The sequence below is a fragment of the Dermochelys coriacea genome, chromosome 10, assembly GCF_009764565.3.
Source record: "Dermochelys coriacea isolate rDerCor1 chromosome 10, rDerCor1.pri.v4, whole genome shotgun sequence".
Classification (NCBI taxonomy): Eukaryota; Metazoa; Chordata; order Testudines; family Dermochelyidae; genus Dermochelys; species Dermochelys coriacea.
Window position 1 is genome coordinate 70,528,386 of NC_050077.1, and position 19,690 is coordinate 70,548,075.

Genomic DNA, 19,690 nt, shown 5'->3' on the forward strand with positions numbered 1-19,690 from the left:
GCTAGTCCCCCCCCACGCACACACCCTGCTGCCCCCCCAGCTAGTCCCCCCCCACGCACACACCCTGCTGCCCCCCCAGCTAGTCCCCCCCCACGCACACACCCTGCTGCCCCCCAGCTAGTCCCCCCCCCACGCACACACCCTGCTGCCCCCCAGCTAGTCCCCCCCCCACGCACACACCCTGCTGCCCCCCCAGCTAGTCCCCCCCCACGCACACACCCTGCTGCCCCCCCAGCTAGTCCCCCCACGCACACACCCTGCTGCCCCCCCAGCTAGTCCCCCCCACGCACACACCCTGCTGCCCCCCCAGCTAGTCCCCCCCCACGCACACACCCTGCTGCCCCCCCAGCTAGTCCCCCCCCACGCACACACCCTGCTGCCCCCCCAGCTAGTCCCCCCCCACGCACACACCCTGCTGCTCCTCCCTCACACGTATGGCTAGAGGGGCTTCCTAACCCCAGAGCCAACGACCCCTCGACTCCGCCCCATGGGCCCCTTGTCGCCCCGCGGACTCGCTGCCACCTGCCCCTCTCAAGGTGCCACCGCCGCCATTGCAACCCTTTTTTGCCCCAATCCAACTGCTCGCGCGCTCATCTTCCCCGGCTCCCATTGGCTCCCGGCTGCCCCGATCCCGCTTCTCTAATTGGGCCGAATCCCCTCAAGCCCTGCCCTCTCGCGATGTTTGCGTGACTCCACCCCCGTCCCTACCTCACAGGCTTCTGATTGGCTCCTGCTGAATAGGCTCCGGGCGGAAGTACCCGGGCGAGGCAGTCTCCTCAGGAGTCCCTATTCCACACCCCGTTGATAGGTCCGACGAAAGGGATTCTGGCTGCGATTGGCGGTCATCCATGACGTACAGGGTCAGCCTGTGGGAGAGAACCACTGATTGGCTGGTGCCCTGCGTTTAAAATTTAAAGGCTGGAATGAGAGGAAGCGCGAGGATAGTCAATCCAGAGACGGGGGTGATGACGTCATCGCTGGGCAATGCTGAGGTAATTACCAGGGTCTTCTATGCCACCTCTAGGGCGTTACTGCTGCCTGGCCGGGCGACCACGTGGTGTCTGCCCGCCCCCTTCACACCCTAGCTGCCATCACAGCAAGGATGCTGCCATGCGCTCATTGGTCTCTGAAGCTCTGATGTCATTGTGATGTCACTATGATGGTATCCATCACTAGAGCGTCATAACCTTCTTTGCTCTCCAGTGAAACAGCCGCTCTCCTGCTGCGCAGCCCCCTGGGGAACATTGGCAGCGCCCCTCCCTGACCCCACATTCAGGGTTGCCAATTGTTCAATTCCACAAACCCAAACAGCCTTGCCCCACCCCTTGCTCCATTCCCCCTTCCTCTGCACCCGCTCATTTTCCCTGGGCTGGTGATGGCTGGGGAGAGAGTCCCTTTTTGACTGGGTGTTCGGTTAAAAATTGGACACCTGGCAACCCTAGGTTGAGGTGTAGGAGGGGGTGCGGGCTCTAAGAGGGAGTTTGGGTGCAGGCTCTGGGCTGGGGCAGGGGGTTGGGGGGTGGGCTCTGGGAGAGAGTTTAGGGGTGGGCTCTGGGCTGGGGTTGGGGTGTGGGAGAGGGTGTGGGCTCTGGGAGGGAGTTTGGGTACAGAAGGGGGTAAGGGGTGCAGGCTCTGGGAGGGACTTTGGGTGTGGGGTTCTGGGCTGAGGTAGGGGGTTGTGATGTGGGAGAGGGTGAGGGGTGCAGGCTATGGGAGGGAACTTGGGTGCAGGAGCAGGTGAGGGTTGCAGGCTCTGGCAAAGCAGCACTTACCTTGGGCAGCTCCCTGTTGGCTGAGCAGCAGGGTTAAGGCAGGCTCCCACTGCTCCCGGAAGCAGCTGGCACGTCCCTGCAGCACCTAAGGGGTGTGGCCAGTGGGCTCTGCACGCTGCCCCTACCTGCAGACACCGCCCCCACAGCTCACATTGGTTGCTGTTGTCAGCCAATAGGAGCTGCGGACTCAGTGCTCAGGGCGGGGGCAGCATGCGGAGACCCTCTGCCCCCCAGGGGCCACAGAGACATGCCAGTCGCTTCTGGGAGCAGGTGTGGAGTCAGGGAGCCTGCCTTAGCCCTGCTGCACTGCCAGACTTTTAGTGCCTAAAATCTCCTGTTTTGGCTTCAGTAGCCTCCAGGAGATAGAGCCTGATTCCGGGAGACTCCCAATGAAGCCAGGAGGGTTGACAACCCTAGTCACATTTGAGGATGAGTCCCCTGAACTGGTTGAAGGGTTGCCAACCCTCCAGGATTGTCATGGAGTCACCAGGAATTAAAGATTAATCTTTATTTAAATATTATGTCATGATAAATCCCCGAGCAATACGTCCAGCCAAAATTGGTAACCCTGGAAGTGTTGCCAACCTTCATGATTTTTATCTCAAAACTTGCAATATTTGGTGGAGAAAAGCTTGAAAATCTGACCCCTAAAAGCTCAGACTCCAGGAGGCAAATTAAAAGAATCCTGCATTTAATATTTTTGAAATCTTGTGGTTTTTTTAAATTGTTTTATAATTTTGTAGCCTGACTCCTGATTTTTGGACACTTGGGATCAGCAGTGATGCAGTTCATGTGACATGGGTTAGGATTTCAAAGGCTAATACTCCGGTGTCATGGTGGAGGTCTTTCAATTTTTTTAAAAAGCAAAAGCAAACAAAACATAACAGCCAGAAACAATAACCACAGACGAGTACAATGAGATGAAAAATGGAGATAACCTGAACTCCCAATGAGGGTGTGGGGGGGAAGGGGTGAGTATTGTGCTGCCTCTTAGTGGACATCTGTCAGTAGCCACCAATTCTTATTCTCAATGACTTTGTGATCTCATGGTCATTTGTTCTCAGAACAGTTCCTTCAGCAGGGCTCTGTTTGGCTGCTGAGGTGGATCCATCACCTGCAATGTGTGTTTGCAGCGCCGTATGTTATTCCTGGTCAGTGATTGGGGTGGGTGTATGTTACTTCTGTCAGCAGGATTCTGGATTTCCTCAACAGAGCACTAGCTTTCTCCTTGGTTTTGTTTAGATTCTTCTCTTCTCCTGTAGGCATGGCTCTCAGGGTAACTATGATGAATGACTTTGGTTTGGATGATGTAGCTGTTACTTTGGCAGAAGATTGCCAGCAGCCTTCTATTTAGAATCTAACATTCTCCCCTAGCAGGGATGGAGGCTTGGCATTCATGTCATGGTGTTTCTGCTACTCTAGTTTCTTGGCATATAGCTTTTTTGTAACTACTTCAGGGTTAATTGTCCTTGGCTCAGGAAGCTTCTCAGATGTTGGCCCTTTCTGTTTGTTTTTGTTTTGTTCTTCTGCCCATGACTGTCTGAACAATCAAGTATTTTGAGGTTTCCTGAGCTATTCTAGCAATGCTAAGTGTGTATTCCTTGAATCTGCTGGGCTGTTTGAATCAAGTTCTTTGGTATTTGTACTGACTTTTCTACTAATCCAGTCCTGACCTGCAGAACCCTCTGCTAATCCAGTTCCAGGCCCTCTACTTTTCTCCCCCTATACTTCCTCTAGATCTGTAGAACCACCTGCTGGTCCAGGCATGTTCCCTCACTCTCCCATGGTTCTTATGGTCTCAGTAGCAGAATTTATTTTAGCCCTGCAGTTTGCTGCTAAGATTTGGGGATCATAACAGCCTATACAGGCAAGAGAACCCAAGAGCCACAGTCCCCTCTCCCAGTTGCTAGATTTTTGACTTCTATAATATTCTAGAGAGAGGCACCAGCAAATTCTGGATTGCTCTGTATTGTGTGTGTGATTTTACTGCTTTTCTCACTACGCTATTTTCTTCCCACTCTTGCACCCCTATTGCTGCTTTGGCATTTTCTCTCCTTGTACTCCCTTTGCCTTTCAACTTATGGCTACTTTAAACATACTCATGTTCCCCATTAGAGGTCACTACACACCCAAAAATCAGACCTTGGGTCCTATGCATGGAGGTGGCTTTCTCCATCACTCCAGTCCTCACAGTTTCATGTGGAGGCCTGGCTTCTGTGTTGTTAATGAACAAGGGAAATAATCTACTACTCCATCTCCACTGACACATGTTGAGGAGGGAAAGGGGCTGGGAATAAAGGAGCCCTGCTCAACTACTCTAAAGATCCTGCCAAGGGGGAGGAATCGGGTCTAGTGGGGGGTAACCTGTTAGGGTTAGCATGGTGGGGAGAGCAGCCACTTCCTAGAGCTCACCCTCATATATCTGATGGATGGCCAGGTCTCCTGGGATAGTGTCTGACAGTGCTGACCCCAGGCAGCTCTAAGGAAATGGGACTTGAGTGGAGGTGCTGAGTCCAAGTGCATGGGATGCTGGTAAGGAGGGGGAATCGAGCTGGAGGGGACAATGCACAGTGGGAAGTGGAGTCAGGGGAGGGAGCGTGGACTGCAGTGGAGAAAGGAGGAATGGAGCTTGAGGAGGCATAATATTAGCTGAACAGAGCCAGGGTAAGTGGGATGATTAGTGAGGACGATGAATGCTACCAGGGGAAACCGTATACTGGAGAAATGGGGGGGGGCCTCTGGAGGAGGGGTACAAATGAATGGACTCACAGAGGGAAGGAGCTGGAAGGGCTAAGATATGGGGGTGGGAGGAATGAGGCCAGGAATGGAATGTAAAGGATGGGAAATGAGGCTGAAGTGGAACCAGAAAGGGTAGAATAGTCCAGTGTAATATCTATACACTGTGGCCTGATCACAGCTGCCCTCCTTTTTCTTCCACTGTAGTCCACCCTCCCTCCCCTGACTCGACTCTCCACTCTATGATGCGCTGTCTAGCTCCATTGCTCCTCCCCCCAGCATCCCACGTGAGAGCCTGCCTGCCTCAGTCTGGAGAGTAAGATTTAGGTTCAGTCCAGGTAATGATGGTTCTTCTCAGTGGAGAAACACAGAGGAGCTGGGAGGTGTGTCGGGAAGGAGGTAACAGTGCAGACTGGAGCCACCTGCATGTCTATGTCATGCTTCTCTCCAGAGCTTGCACACCCCAGTTTAAACCAGTGTCCCCAGCAACCAGTTGTATTTATAGAGCAACAGAGATAAGTGTGCAGTAAACTTCCCAATCAGTTTTATTATTGTCTATGGAAGCAGGTGCTTTTAATGGCCCAGAACCAGGATCTGGTCCAGTCAGGGGCTAAGAAGAAACTACCAGCCAGAAGTAACTCAAGGACAACAGGTCTCTATTAGCCTTCTGCTCCCTAGAGAAGCTCATCCCTCCTGTGATATATGACATCTGCTATTAGATCATGGAATATATCCAATATTACATAGCATGGAACTGGGTATTCAGGGCTTTCTGAGTTCAGCCAGAGAGGAGTGATCTGATCCATGCGATCAGGTCTGAATGGCTGCTGTCTGATTTGCACTGGCAGAAATGACTGTACAAGGTGCAGGGAAATGGAGAGCCAGGCCCACTGTCTGTATTTGGGGCAAAACACTTCATCTTTCTGTACCTCAGTGTCCTGCTCTGAAAAATGAGGCGGTAATAATGAGGGGTGAGATGATTCCCGAATTTGGATCTTGCTCAGTGTGCTGATATATTGATTCACAATCCCCCTTCCATCGAACAGTCAGATAATAAAGTAACGTGGCAGAACGAATGTCATATGTAGTTCTGGGGAAACCCCACTGGAAACGTTTGCCTCGTCACCCCCCACCAGACCCTTGAACAGCCTTGTTATTGGAGGGTATTGGCTGTCGGACCCTTCATCCCACCCATATTCAGTCATTTTGATGGGCTGGAGGCCAAAGGAGCTCCCCCCCAGCCCCATCATATCTTTTTGGTGGAATGGGTGTGCCCAGTAGGCTGCACACGATTTACTGTCCACCATGGAGTGGTGTCCTGGGGATGAACCAGGCTCTCAGCTGAAAGCTAGTTAGATGCAGTTGAGCACTTTAAAAGAAGGGGGTGTTGCACTCAGGAATGTGACCCATTGCTAGCTGCAGAGAGGCCACTAACAGGTACAGCTGAAACGCTTTGTCCATGGCTAGAGTTGCAGCTGAACCATGTTTATCACCAGAGCAACTGTGCCACCTGTTGGCACCTGTCATCAGCAATGGCTTCTTTTCCTAGGGCAGACAAGGGTTGGGGGATGGACTGGCCAGAAGCCAGGCCAGTGAACCCTGGGGAACCTAGGAGCTGTCCTGTTTGATTTGTACTTCTGGGGGAGGATTGAGTTTCTTGTGTTTTCTGCTGCATGGGTATCAGTTTGGGCTAAAGAAGAATCTCTGAAATAAATCAAGCCCGGTGAGGGTGACTTGTGTTCAAACCTGAGCTTTCAGTGAATCTTCCCAGGCTCTCAGCTGAGCCAAGATTGAGTGTCATTGGCTGGCCATGGTATAGCCCCTTCTGCTCTCAGCAGCTGTGGGCTCCACCACCCCTCCTTTGCCTGCTTGGTTTTCAGTGGGATGTTGTGTTTGGCCTCTCAAAGGCCAGCACTTACTTTCTCTTAATAAAGCCTCACCCCCACAGTGGGGTTAGGACCCCACAGTGGATAGCAGAATCCCTCCCTGCACCAACTGCCACTCACCCATGGGAACACCAGATGGCTCCCGTCTAGCAAAGGTGCCCCGTGTGAATTTACCAGGCTTCCCTCCAGGCTGATCCTGTCCCAGCAGCTCAAGAAGGGCACTTAGCGAGGTGTGACCAAGACCTGCCTTATCGGGGATTGCTTGAGGACAAAAAACAAGCTGAGCCCAGCACAGTTTCTCATGGATGTCTCCTTGAAAGACGCTGTTTGCAAACTCCCTGGATTGATTGCCAGAGTCCACAGCTGCTAATGTGGCCTCCAGAGCAAGGGCTGCTCCAGCACAGTTGTCCTGCTGGAGTGCGTCACTGAAGCCTCTTTACCTCTCTCATGTTGATCACTTTAATGTCTCCTCACAGCTTCCCTCACTGACATTGCTCCTCCTTCAGTCCGCACAAAGCACAGCAATCAAGATCCTCTCCCTTGGCCACTCATCTGACCACATCCCTCCCTCTTTGAATCCCCCTTCTCCAAGTTCAAGCTCTTTGCCCTCACCTGGCCTTCCCAGCTTAACTGTGTGTGAATTTTACAGCCTGAGCCAACTCCCAAAGAAACCAGTTGAAAGACTCCCATTGACTTCAAAAGGAGTTGGAGCTGGCCGTTGGCGAGGCACCTGCTCTGCCAGTGATGCAGACGGGACTGCCTGCTCATCTGCTTCTCCCACAACTGTGTCTATGCCTCTTTCATGCTGCCCTCTATGAGACACTCACCCTTTCCATGCTAGTCTGCAAGGATGCTGCCCTTTCCTCTTTACAGGTGGTCCTCAAGATCCATGTGCAGGGCTTAATTTGTGCCAGGGCTGAGCCCTGCCACCTCTAGGTGTGGCACTTCATAGCCCCCCAGCACCTGCTGCATCAGTTATGAATGTAAAAAAATTGCTTGAGCCCCGGCACCTCTTTCATTACAATTAAGCACTGACCTTGGGTTGTGCAGAACTGACAGGAAATGAGCCACCTTTTAAGGCAGGGCAAAGATCAAATCATCGCTCACTGAGCAATTGAATAACATCCTTGGGGTCACCTCTTACTACTTCTCCCACCACTCCATGCTCTCATCACCCCTCCCCACATCCTCCTGATAGCATCATGTCATCAAATTCATGTGTAGGGATCATTCCTTTGATCCATAGTAGGATGCACCTTGTGACACTTTTGGTAGCAATTAATAATTATAGGTGGCTCCTGACACCAGTTGAGTGCATGAGGGGATACTAACTCCTGCTTACAGAGAGCATTCAGCATTCACCCCGCTGTACTGGACTGAATGGAGCTGTGCCCACCTATATCATGGCCCCATTTGGTCCCATATCTTGATGCCCAAAGGCCAGTTCTAGTGGGTGCTGCTGGGTTTTCTCCTATGCTCATTCGGGCTTTGGAGTGTGGGGTCAGGATGAACAAGAGGCTCTTGGATGTTTTCAAAGGCAGGAAATAAGTAATCAATCCCATCCCTTGTGAGTGTGACTGAGCTCCAGGAAGAGAACTGGGGCATTGGGCAAGTGCAGGGGTTAACTAAACTGCCTTGGCACTACGATTCCAGAGATTGCCCTCTCCTGACCAGGTGAAGATTGTGTTACTACATCCCTGGTTCACTGACACCCTGTTCACACCGGGGCCCCCAGAGCCAGGCAGATGCAACAATCAGGTTCTGATGTAAATCCAATGATGTCTCTGGAGTTATGTCTCGGAAGGATCTGCTCCACTGCCCATGCCGATCCTATCTTCTTCCTCATCTGCCCTTGTATTCTTGCTCAGAGAAGATTCAGATCTTGGCCGCATTTACCTCATTCTCCTCATTCCAGCAGATCCCAGGGAGCTATCAGAAGTTAATTAAAGTAGAAATGAGAGCTAAACAGGGCAAGGGCTGCACAGGCAGGAATGCCACCAGTTCCCTGAGCCAGGGCTGCCCCAGCTCACTCAAGGGCTGGGGATGCCTCCAGCTGATTCAGGGCCAGGGCTGCCTGCACAGGGATGCCCCTGGCTGCCTTGGGGACAGGACTGCCAGGGAAGGGATGTGCTTTGGGGACATGGATATGGCTGCTCAGGCAGAGATGCCCCAGCTTCCCCTGGGACCAAGGCTGCAGTTGCCTGGACAGGGATCCCCCAGGTGCATCAGGCATCCGCTAGGACACTGTGTTTCCAGTTCTCACTTTCCAAAGTGCTTTGCAAGGCCCCAGCCTGGTCTCCATTGTTGGTTGGTGCAGGAAGTTCCAGTCACTTGCATGAGCAGCAAATTCACCCCAAACGTGGTAAACAAAAGACGGGCCTTGTTCTCTGGAGCCTGCAGCCCTGTAGGGCCGTGCCCTCCCAGCTCACTGACCCCTGCCTGCAAGGTGCATCAGGACGTGACTCGCCACATCCCCTCGGAACAGGAGCAGCCTGCTGCCACATGTACCTTCTGGAATCAGCTCTGTGTCAGTGCAGCACCCTCCTGGAGTTCACTGCAAGGGGATGTGCTGAGACAGCTCACAGCTAACCAAAGAGCCTCTTTCTTCCCCTGCCTCCTTGGGGATTCTACCCACTGAACCCAGGCAAACGGGAAGAGGTTCTGTCTTCTTTTTAAAATACTTAATGCTCATAAAAGCAAGGGACTGAGAGATCCAGCTGTGGCCAGCCATGGTGCAGACACCCCCCTACTCAGTTTGCCAGTGAACCTCAGGCCTGACATGCAGCACCCTCTGCCGTTCCTGTCCTGTTTCTCCTGAGCAGAAATGACCAATATTTCCAAACCGTGTGGTAGGGCCATGCCATGAACCAATGTCTGCCAGAGTCACCGAGCTGATTTCCCCATTAGATCTATGGCAAATTCTGACCTGAGGAGTCCTTCAACTGGTCATTGGGAAGTTTAGACTTGAAATTAGACGAAGATTTCTAACCATCAGAGGAGTGAACTTTTGGAATAGCCTTCCAAGGGAAGCAGTGAGGGCAAAAGACCTATCTGGCTTTAAGATTAAACTCGATAAGTTTATGGAGGAGATGGTATGATGGGATAACATGATTTTGGTAATTAATTAATCTTTAAATATTCATGGTAAATAGGCCCAATGGCCTGTGATGGGATGTTAGATGGGGTGGGATCTGAGTTACTACAGAAAATTCTTTCCTGGGTATCTGGCTGGTGAATCTTGCCCATATGCTCAGGATTTAGCTGATCGCCATATTTGGAGTCAGGAAGGAATTTTCTTCCAGGGCAGATTGGAAGAGGCCCTGGAGGTTTTTCGCCTTCCTCTGTAGCATGGGGCACGGGTCACTTGCTGGAGGATTCTCTGCTCCTTGAAGTCTTTAAATCACAATTTGAGGACTTCAATAGCTTAGACATAGGTGAGAGGTTTTTCGCAGGAGTGGGTGGGTGAGATTCTATGGTCTGCTTTTTGCAGGTCAGATTAGATGATCAGAATGGTCCCTTGTGACCTTTAGTATCTATGATCTGTCTGAGCCCTTCCCTCCTGCCCTGGACCCATAAGTAAATACCAGATCTTTCCCCTCCAGGGATTACTGACCTCCCAGGGGTCAGCAAACTGCCTCCTGGTGGATTGATTTATCCCTAGGCCATCACAGAGGAATGTGTGCTAAGAACTCTAGGGCACTGGCTCAGCCCTGAGCAGACAGCATGGTGATATCCTGCAGCAGGAACCCACACCTTTTTAGCACCTTATTACCACCTCAGTAACTTCCCCAACCCTAGCTGCTATGCTGCCATAAAAAGCCTAATACTGTATTGTGACACTGGCAGACCAGGTGCCAGCTCATGCCAAGGTCCCCAGGCCTCAGTGGAAAACTGACAAATACATGGCTGGAGGCAGTCTGGCTAACCTGGGTGTTAGTATTGTAAAAATAGGAATTAGAATTATAAGAATGTGTGTAGTGTTTAGACTTTATTGAATGCTTGTGAGTTGCTTGCCTGCATTAATCTCACTTATAGCATCTGTATCCCATATTGTAAGGTAATATTTGAGTGTTTGCATTGTAAGTCTCTGTGACTATGTAAATCACCAGACAGGGGAGAGACATTAACTAGTGTGAACTGCTGATCTCCAACAGAAGGTGTTACATCCTGCCCAACAGGAAAGGTCCATGACACCAGATGGAGTAGTGGGAATGTTAAAGAGAACAAAAGACTTCATTGTTTACTCTCCCCAAACCATGAAGAGCAGTCTTGCAAGTGATTTCCTCCCATCAGCTGAGTTTACAGCTCCAAGCAGAGCTGGGGAAGGGAATAAAAACTCCTAGCAAGGAGGAACAGTATCTTTATGCTGCTTGCACTCTGAGGGGCCAGGATTACTAGGCATATGCAAAAGATCCCCAGTGCTTAGCCTGGGTTAGCCAAAGGACTTATAGAGCTTGCTTATCATAGAAGCTTCTATTATTTTTCAAAACTTAAGATTGGAATTAATGTGTGTTTATATATATTTACCTGCTTTAACCTTGTAATTAACTCTCATATTTCCTTTTCCTAGTTGTTAAATCTTTAGCTAGTTTATTATAGGATTTGCTAGAAGCATTGTCTTTGGTGTAAGAGTTAAGGAGCAGTTGACCTGGGGTAAGTGACTGCTCCTTTGGGACTGGGAGTAACCTGAATATTGCTGTGATTTTTGGTGTAAGGGGCCATTTATCACAAAGCCAGGTTTACCTGGGTGATGAGACCGATCAGAGTATCCAAGGGGACAGTCTGTGAGTCTCTATTTAGGCTGTTGTAGAACCTGAGGAGTTTACACTCGATAAGTGGTTGGTGAAATCTAAGAATAGAACTCACAACCAATTTGGGATTTGGGACTCATGCTCTTGAGTCACTGCAGAGAGCTTTATGCATGTGTAGAGAGGTGGGAGGGTCCCAGAGCTCGAGCTGTAGTCCAAGCCCAAACGTCTACACTGCAGTTAAACAGCCCCTTATCCCAAGCCCCGCAAGCCTGAGACAGCTGGCACGGGCAGCTGTGGGTGTCTAATTGCAGAGTAGACATACTCGGTGACCTAAGGCTTAAGACCGAATCCCATTGGACAGTGCAGCACAAGTTCATTATAGGATCAAGCCACTGTTGGAGACAGGAGTTCAGAAAAGGGGGACTGCTGGTCTAGTCTATGCTGGCGAATCCTCTGTTTCTCTACCATTTTGAGTCCTGCATTCATCCATGGTCAGAGAGCTCCTCCAGCTCCCATGTCAGTGTGGCCTTTGGACCAGCTTATTCCAAGGCAAATTCATAGACTATGTTGAGAAGCCGTGGGATAGTAGGGACCAGCTTCCAGGCTGCTTCTTCCAGGAGATGTCACTCAGGGAACAGGGCAAAGGCACCTTAATGCCATCTTTGCACCTTCCTAATCCTGGCTGCTTTGGGGGCTGGTGCAGCTCCTAGTGTAAATAAGAGTAGCTCCAGGGCACACTCTAACCTATGACAGCCTTGTGTCTGACCGACAGGCTGTTCTGCAGCACACAATCACCAAAGCTTTCACTCTTCCCTGCTCCTGGAGCAGCAAAACGGGGATGTAGTGGGGGCCAAAATCTGTCCCATGACAAGTGTCCTTTCTAGAGATGGAGCTGTCCCAACAGGTGTGGCCAGCTAGGTCTGGGAGAGGTGGGAGGCTGCTGTCGGGGAAGAGGATATTTAGGATCTCCCATGCTGCTGGCCGACAGCAGCTGATAATAACAGTGAACTCTTAGCAAGTGACAGAATGACTACCTGTAGAGGGGGACTCTGATCAGGCCCATGGATTCCAAGAGGCTGTCTGGTGAAACCCCCACTCCTCAGTTCCCCCTCCCAGGTGTGGCACTGCACAACCTCTCCTCTTTGGGACAATTCAAGCTCTGTGACACTTAAGCAGTTAACAATGCTGCTTCTGTTTCAGCCACTCCAGCAGCACTGTTCCCAGGGCTAGAAGCCTGAAAGTAGCTGCTAAAAGGACAGTCTTCCCATAGGGCTTTTCAGGTGAGAGTGGGAGCACATGTGCAGAGGAGTCATTGGAGCATGCAGGCTCTGACTGGACTCTGGTGGCAAAGCACTGATCTGCAGGCTGATAAGGTGGGAATGCTGAGCAGTGCAACAAGGTGAGACTATCAGGCCAGTGGAAAAGCCATTACCTTTTGCCCCATGCTCCCATAATGGGAGCTCCGTGTTCAAACAGCTGGAGAGGAAGCGGGGAGGCAGGGTGGAAAGAGGGGGGGGTTAGTAAATGAAGCTGTTATGATCCATGCATTCCAGAGAATGGTATTTGTAGGGTCTAGGGAGGGAGCTAATGCCTTTGTCTCTCTGACCGTTCGCTCGGATCTAATGATCTCTGTAGGGGTAAAAAGAAAAGGAGTACTTGTGGCACCTTAGAGACTAACAAATTTATTTGAGCATAAGCTTTCTTGAGCTACAGCTCACTTCATCGGATGCATTCGGTGGAAAATACAGTGGGGAGATTTATGTACACACACAGAGAACATGAAACAATGGGTTTTATCATACACACTGTAAGGAGAGTGATCACTTAAGATGAGCCATCACCAGCAGGAATGGGGGGGAAGGAGGAAAACCTTTCATGGTGACAAGCAAGGTGAGCCATTTCCAGCAGTTAACAACTGCTGTAGGGGTAGAGAGCATCTGGGGGTGGCTTTCAGAGGATGCTGCTATTCAATCAGGCTCTGAACTGAAAACCTCTGTAAAGTGTCTGGCCAAAGATGTTTGGTTCAAAGCCCTGCAGATGAGCTGAGATGACTTAATGCATCATGCCTTCCACTTCAGGGTATCTGGGTTCAAATGTGGATTGGGGCACATTTGAAATGAGTGTGTTGGGTCTCAGTGCAGGAGGTGGGATGACAGCATGGGGAGCCCAGGACTAGAATAATGGGGTTTGAGGCCAGGACAGAGGAGCAGCAGACCAGCTGTGGTGGTGGGGGAAACCCAGGACTGAAATGTCAGAAAGTTCTGTAGGACAAGGTTGATCCCTGATAAATCCAACCATAATTGCCCAAATGGCTTCCTGCAGCCTAGCTCCCATCAAACACAGCACTACAGACTAGCGCACAGACTCAGGACCAATGCATATAATGGAACAGGCCCCTGTGACACACTCATCAGTGTGAAAAGCAGTTGTCACTTCTAATTATGCAAGTCCAGCCCTGCAAAATGAAGCAGAAATGAAAAGGTCAGTGAATGGAATGAACCGTTTCCTCCCCTGAAACCCAACTCCCCTTGGGCCTTTACATGGAGATGATCTGCCATGCCAGCCCTGTTAAATGCTTTCCTTCCAGCTTCCTTATAATTAGCTGAAGTTTTATTGTATACTCTTGGGGGCAGGGACTGCCTTTTTGTTCTGTGTTTGTACAGTGCCTAGCACAACAGATTCCTGATCCGTGACTGGGCACTACTGCAGTACACATAATAAATGCTCTCCATAAAAGCTCCACTCAACCCCCTGCCCAGAAGAATAAGTGGGGCATTGGGGCTTTCTGGGCAGCAGACAGGTCCTAGAGAAACTCTGCAGAGCCTGTTCACTCCCCACCGGGAGACTCCCAACCCTGCCCTGTTCCCAGCACCCTGATGGGGCTGAGGAGGTGGATAAACTCTGCAGAGCCTGTTCACTCCCCACCGGGAGACTCCCAACCCTGCCCTGTTCCCAGCACCCTGATGGGGCTGAGGAGGTGGATTAGGACATGTGGACTGTGAGAAAATTTCACTTCACTTTCTTCTGTTACTTATAGTTGACACTGGAGGTTATGGAAGTGAGATGGTGCCAGCATGTGCATTACAGCACACAGGGTGGTATCGCAAAGGAATGTCCCAGTCTCGGTCCCCGGGCAGGAGAGGGCTGGCAGGGGTCAGGGAAGCCTAGCACTGGGTGCCAGTGCCAGAGAACACTGACATAGCACAGCCACAGATCCCTAACTCAACCCCCCCACTCAGAGACTGACACCTTCAGGCACCAAAGGAGCCCAGTTCTCTGCAAAAATGCCTAACAACTTGTGTCCCCTGTAAAGCAGAGCCCTGCCACTTGGTGCTTACTCCACAATATGCCAATGCTGGTGTCTGGCAAACAATTGATGACTATGGCAGTCGTTCTATGCCCAGGATAATGATGATTCTATAGCACTGCCTGCATCAGCTAATCTTCCCAGTGACTATCTGAAGAGCCGAGCCAATAGCATCATTACCAGAGGCAGTGGCATGGTCCCCAGGATGCAGGCCTTTCCCCAGTGAGCTAGAGATCCAGCTTTGCAGAATCAATATACAAAAGCAATTCTGGCCTACCCAGCTAGAGGGCAGTCACACACGCACTCCATGCCTCCCAGCAGCATAGCCAGCTGTGACAGGGCTCATTGTGTTACAAGATTCTCCCTTGAATCCTGCACACTCATTTATCAGAGACCTTCTAGAAGTCACTTTGGCAGCAGAAGAAAACATCTGGACTGGGCTGCAGGGCAAAGGGCTGGTTCCCCTATATCTCTGACGGGGCGTAACAATCCTACAGACCAGTGCTCATTCCCTTAGCTAATGCCTGGTGCCTGCCAAGACTGGCTGCAGGGGACATCAAGAAGGGATCTGAACTCTGTCTGGATCATGGCCCAGGCCCATGGTCCAGGTCATGGAGCTCCAGGTATGCATGTCGCTCAGACATGCAAATGCAACCAGAGTCACGTGGAGGTATTAGGGGTAGGACTCTGAACAGCCTTCCTACAGGGAATGCCAGCTCCTCAGGGCAACTAAGCTTGTCCTCCAAAGATCCTCCTTCAGGGAAGGTTCTCGGCCTTTGGTGGGAGCCTGCAAGGACAAACGCAGTCTCTACATGCATGTTGCGATCTGGGTGCTGGAGTAAGCCAAGACAGATGCTGCTAGCTGTAGCGTTCCAAGAGGCTACTCCACCCCCACGCTAGCTAGACAGACTCCCTGGGACAGCAAGTGGCAGGTACACCTCAGTACCATAGTCAGGAGTCAGGGTGATATAGTCAGATGGGGAACAGAGAACCATTGTCAACTACAGTCCAGAACACAATGTGCTGGGTTATCTGCCTGGGTGCCAGTGCTTCTCATTCACGGGTCCTACCTGATGCAGGATGGCCCCTACCATAGATGGGACATGCACAGCCCTGGAGGAAGGAGCTGTGATCGGATATACAAGCTTACTTTGGTCTTTCTCCCTTATGAGAAATACTCCAACAGTGTATGGTAACAATCTGGAACACTGCAGTGAGCTATTGTGTTAGGAGAGCTTTTTGCAATAATGGTATCATGTGTTAATGGCCTCACAATGCATGTAGGACCTATCTTAGGGGACTGTTTAGGATGGTTGGTGCTATCAAGCCCTCAGGACAGAGCCATACTCTCTCAAGCTAGATTGGCAGTCTAGAAGCAGGCAATAAGGTTAATAGCTATCCTTTATTTTGAAGATTTGGAGCCAAATGCAACAGTGATGAAAAGAGCTGGCATAAAGTAAGCATCTTGTATGAGTGAATCAGGGTGTCAAGTGCTAGGACCCCACACAGAGATGAAGAGCTACTTTGCAGACTCACTTGGAAGCCAGATCAGCTGTTTCTAATTAGCTCAACCTCCAGAGTTTAAAGGGTTCTTTTAGTGAGACAAGCTGGATGAGGTAATATCTTTTATTGGATCAGTGTCTGTTAGTGAGAGAGAGAAGCTTTTGAGGTACACAGAGTTCTTCTTCAGGTCTGTGAAACTTTAAATGTCAAAGCTCAATACAAGGTGGAACAGGTTGTTTGTTTGGCATAAGTAGTTAACTCATATTTTAAGGGACTGTTCAATTTGAAGGGGCCTGTTATCAGCACTCCAATCATAAGGTGGAAAGCAAGGGGGAAGCAGCTTGGAGGGGTTGTTAGTGGGTTTTAGATTGTTGTCATAAGCCTTAAATCCAGTGTCTCTATTCAGTCCATGATTTTTAGTGTCTAGAAAAGTTATCAATTTAAGGTCCGAGGCTCAACTTTTGAAAGTGTTGTGCAGGATGAGGACTGATAGCTCAGACATAGAGTGATCGCTTTTTGAAAAGTGTTCACCCACAACTGATGTGATGTTTTTGTCTTTTGTCATTTTCCTGTGAGTTCATTCGAGAGCGTAGTGAACCACCTGCGAGTAGGGTGTTAGAGGGCTTATTCCTTCACCCACTCACTTCCCTGGTCCTTCTCACATGAATAGAGAGCAACAATACCCGAAGTCTAAAGGTGCAAACAATTCGATGTTTATTGGGTTGAACTTCCAACAAGCATGATTCCAGTTTCCTTCCTTAGTGTCCCCCTTCCCAGCTCTGACACCACAGAGCCTTACATGTGTCCCTGTTCCTATTTCCATCCTTAGCAAAACATGATTCCAATTTCCCCACCCCCATTCCCTGTTCCCATTTCCCCCACCCACACATTTCCTGATTGACTGCTAACTATATAGTAAAACTTGAGTTCTGCTTAGCTATACCTTAACCAATCATTTTCCTGAAATTTAACTAAACAATCCTAACATATTGTAACATGATTATGTAACCATTATATCCCACCACCTTAATTAGTTTACACCCAGCAAAATTAATTATACAGCAGACGGAAACAATCACAGAAGCAGACAGAGACCATGCAAATAAACCAATAGCAAAGTGGGAACTATAATGACAAAACAATACAGAACTGAGGATTTCACATCCCAGCTATTGATAAGTGAGTTCTTGCCAAACAGGATGCTATCAAACTAAGTTTCCTTTTACATTTTCTAGGCTCTTCCCTTCCTCTGGAGGTGATCAGCATTATCAGGACAGGATTGTATTCCTAACATCCCAATAGCACCTTCTTTCAAGGTGACTAGTTTGGAATATGAGGATGTGACCGGTCGCTTCCCAGCTAATGGCTGCCTCTGCTGTTTAGCCAGAGATCTTAGCCAGAGATCTTAGCCTAAGAACAGGGCCTCAGACTATCACAGTAAGAGAAGCCCTTACACCAGCAGACAGTGATTTTGATTCTTTCTTTTATACCTCTAGAACTAGCTAAGTGATAAGAATGCACCTAAATTCTTAGAGTATAGGCCTTTATAGACTGGCCTGAATATCTATATCCTAACACAGGGGTTCTCATGGCGGGCATGGGGGTGTTTGTAGCAGGGGAGTGAGGAGGTGAGCGGTGTGTGGGGGGGTGAGAGGTGGCGGGTGGGAGACTGAGGAAGGACGCAAAAGGTGGGTGGGGGGTGAGGAGATGAGCGGCGGTCGCATGGACGGCAGGTGGAGACCCCTTTGGGAAGTCTAGCCACTGACTCCACCCCTCCCCCCCACCGCCCCGGCAGCTGGAGCCCTGGCCCCCCTGTGGCTGGAGCCACAAGCCCCCCATCAGGAGAAACCCCAAGCACCATGCCCCCCTGCCTGGCTGGAGGAGCCCCAGGCTGGCTGAAGCCCCAAGTGACACACACCCACACACACTCCTGACCAGAGGAGCCCCGGACTGGCTGAAGCCCGGAGCATACCCACCCACCCCCAGGCGGAGGAGCTCGGGGCCAGCCGGAACCCCGGGGCTAGCTGCATCCACAGCCATGCCTCCCCTCCTCTCCCAGACCCAAGCCACCCAGATATGTTTTTCATTATTATTTGGACTTCTATTATGTCAAAGCTTTTTAAAATTTACTTCAGTGCTGTACAACCACTTTTACAAAAAAAGCAAAAGAAACAATAATAAAAAAGGACAAGAACATGCAAGGCACCTTATTTGTGTTTCTGATTTCTTAGGTCCAGTAAAGAAGAGATAACTGTGCATTATTTTTATTATTGAGTCTGGGAAAAAAAAACCCAAAACCTTACATAAATCAATTAAAATGATTTGGAGATATATATGTGCATATTACTTTGTTAATTTATGAAAAATAAATAATTTTAGGAAAAAACATCAGTGCAGCCACGAGCAAGAGTTGGTGGCTGCACTCTGAGGCCAGCAAAAAATTTGTTGAGAACCCCTGGCCTAGTGGTTAGAGTAGGGAGCGATTCAGGACTCCTGGGTTCTATTTCAGATTCCAGGAGGGAAGAGTGATCTAGTGGTTAGAGCAAGGGTCATGAGGCGCAGGACTCCCTGACTGAATCCCTGACCCTTGGAGGGGAGCATATCTAGTGGCTACTGTGGGGAGTTGGGGTTCGGGACTCCTTGCTTCTATTCCTGACTCTTGAAGGACATTGGGGTCTAGTGGCTAGAGCAAGGAAGTGGGGGGGTCAAGAGTCCTGGATTCTGTTCCCAACTCTGCAGCCAATTCACTATGTGATGGTTGCCCCTTTTTGTGCCTTGGTTTCCCTATCTGTAAAGCCAGGATAAGTATAATCCTCCTAGGTAGGTTTGAGCTCCTCAGAGAGAAGGTGCTGGAGATATGCCTCCATGCTCCCAACCCCCCTTCTTGTGGCAGGAAGCAGAGAGAGTTCAAATCTATTAAACTTGCCATGAACTGAAATATGAGCCTGCCCCAGGCAGCTGTGAGGACTGACAGCTCCCAGCACCATGCCCCACATCGCCAGACTTATATAAATGGACTGAGTCTCCCCAGGCATCAGGACTGGAGCTCATGCTGTCTAGGTGCCTGGACCCCCTCCATCCCAGCGGGTTCTCTGGGATCTGAGTGGTGAGCTGGTCTGGGATGGTGAAGAACACATATATGCGCTGGCGGCTGCCGCTCGTATGCCTCCTCTGGGAGATTGCTATGATCATCCTCTTTGGGGTCTTTGTGCGTTTTGACCCCGAAGCCGATGCGCACTGGAAGGAGGAGAAGCGCCAGAAGAACCTCACCAGTGACATAGAGAACGATTTCTACTTCAGGTATCCATGTGAGTACAGCTGGCAAACACCAGCCCCTGCACTGGTAAATGCGAGACCCCCCCACAGGCCAGCCAGGAGGGAGGCGAATGAGACAAATGTCACTGAAGTTCTGGGGCTTGTGAAAGTCCAAGACAAGCAGCCCCAGGATTGTGAAGGCAGGTGCTACGGGAACTTCCCCCAGAAGCTCTGCTCACGCACCTCCATCCCAGCCTGCAGTACCCCTGGCTATTGCTGCCCTGAGCCCTCCCATTGCCCCTGCCCCCCCAGCTCTACCCGATCTTGCTCCACATCCCCCTGTTCTATCCCAGTATTAGGTTCCCCAGAACAGCCCTCCCAGAGCACCTCAGTCCTGACCTGCAGCTCCCCACACCCTCATCCCAGTCCTGGGCTGCCCACCCAGCTCTGCCAGTGCACCTCAGTCCTGACCTGCAGCTA

At 50.4% G+C, this 19,690-nt stretch overlaps 1 protein-coding gene across 4 annotated transcripts in view; it reads left to right on the plus strand.

Moving 5' to 3' along the window:
* The first annotated feature begins 864 nt into the window (after positions 1–864).
* Positions 865–19,690, plus strand: part of RHCG (Rh family C glycoprotein) — a 39,089-nt gene continuing 20,263 nt past the window's right edge. Inside the window, exon 1 of one of the 4 annotated variants that reach the window (XM_038417961.2) lies at positions 865–992. Coding sequence is in view for 1 of the 4 variants with exons in the window: in XM_038417964.2 (XP_038273892.1) it covers positions 19,077–19,263 (187 nt within the window). In the remaining 3 variants the exon portion in view is untranslated. Of the gene's footprint in view, positions 993–16,103; positions 16,122–18,997; positions 19,264–19,690 lie in introns of those variants that run through there. The other 3 variants (XM_038417963.2, XM_038417964.2, XM_043493285.1) reach the window with 3 other exon arrangements.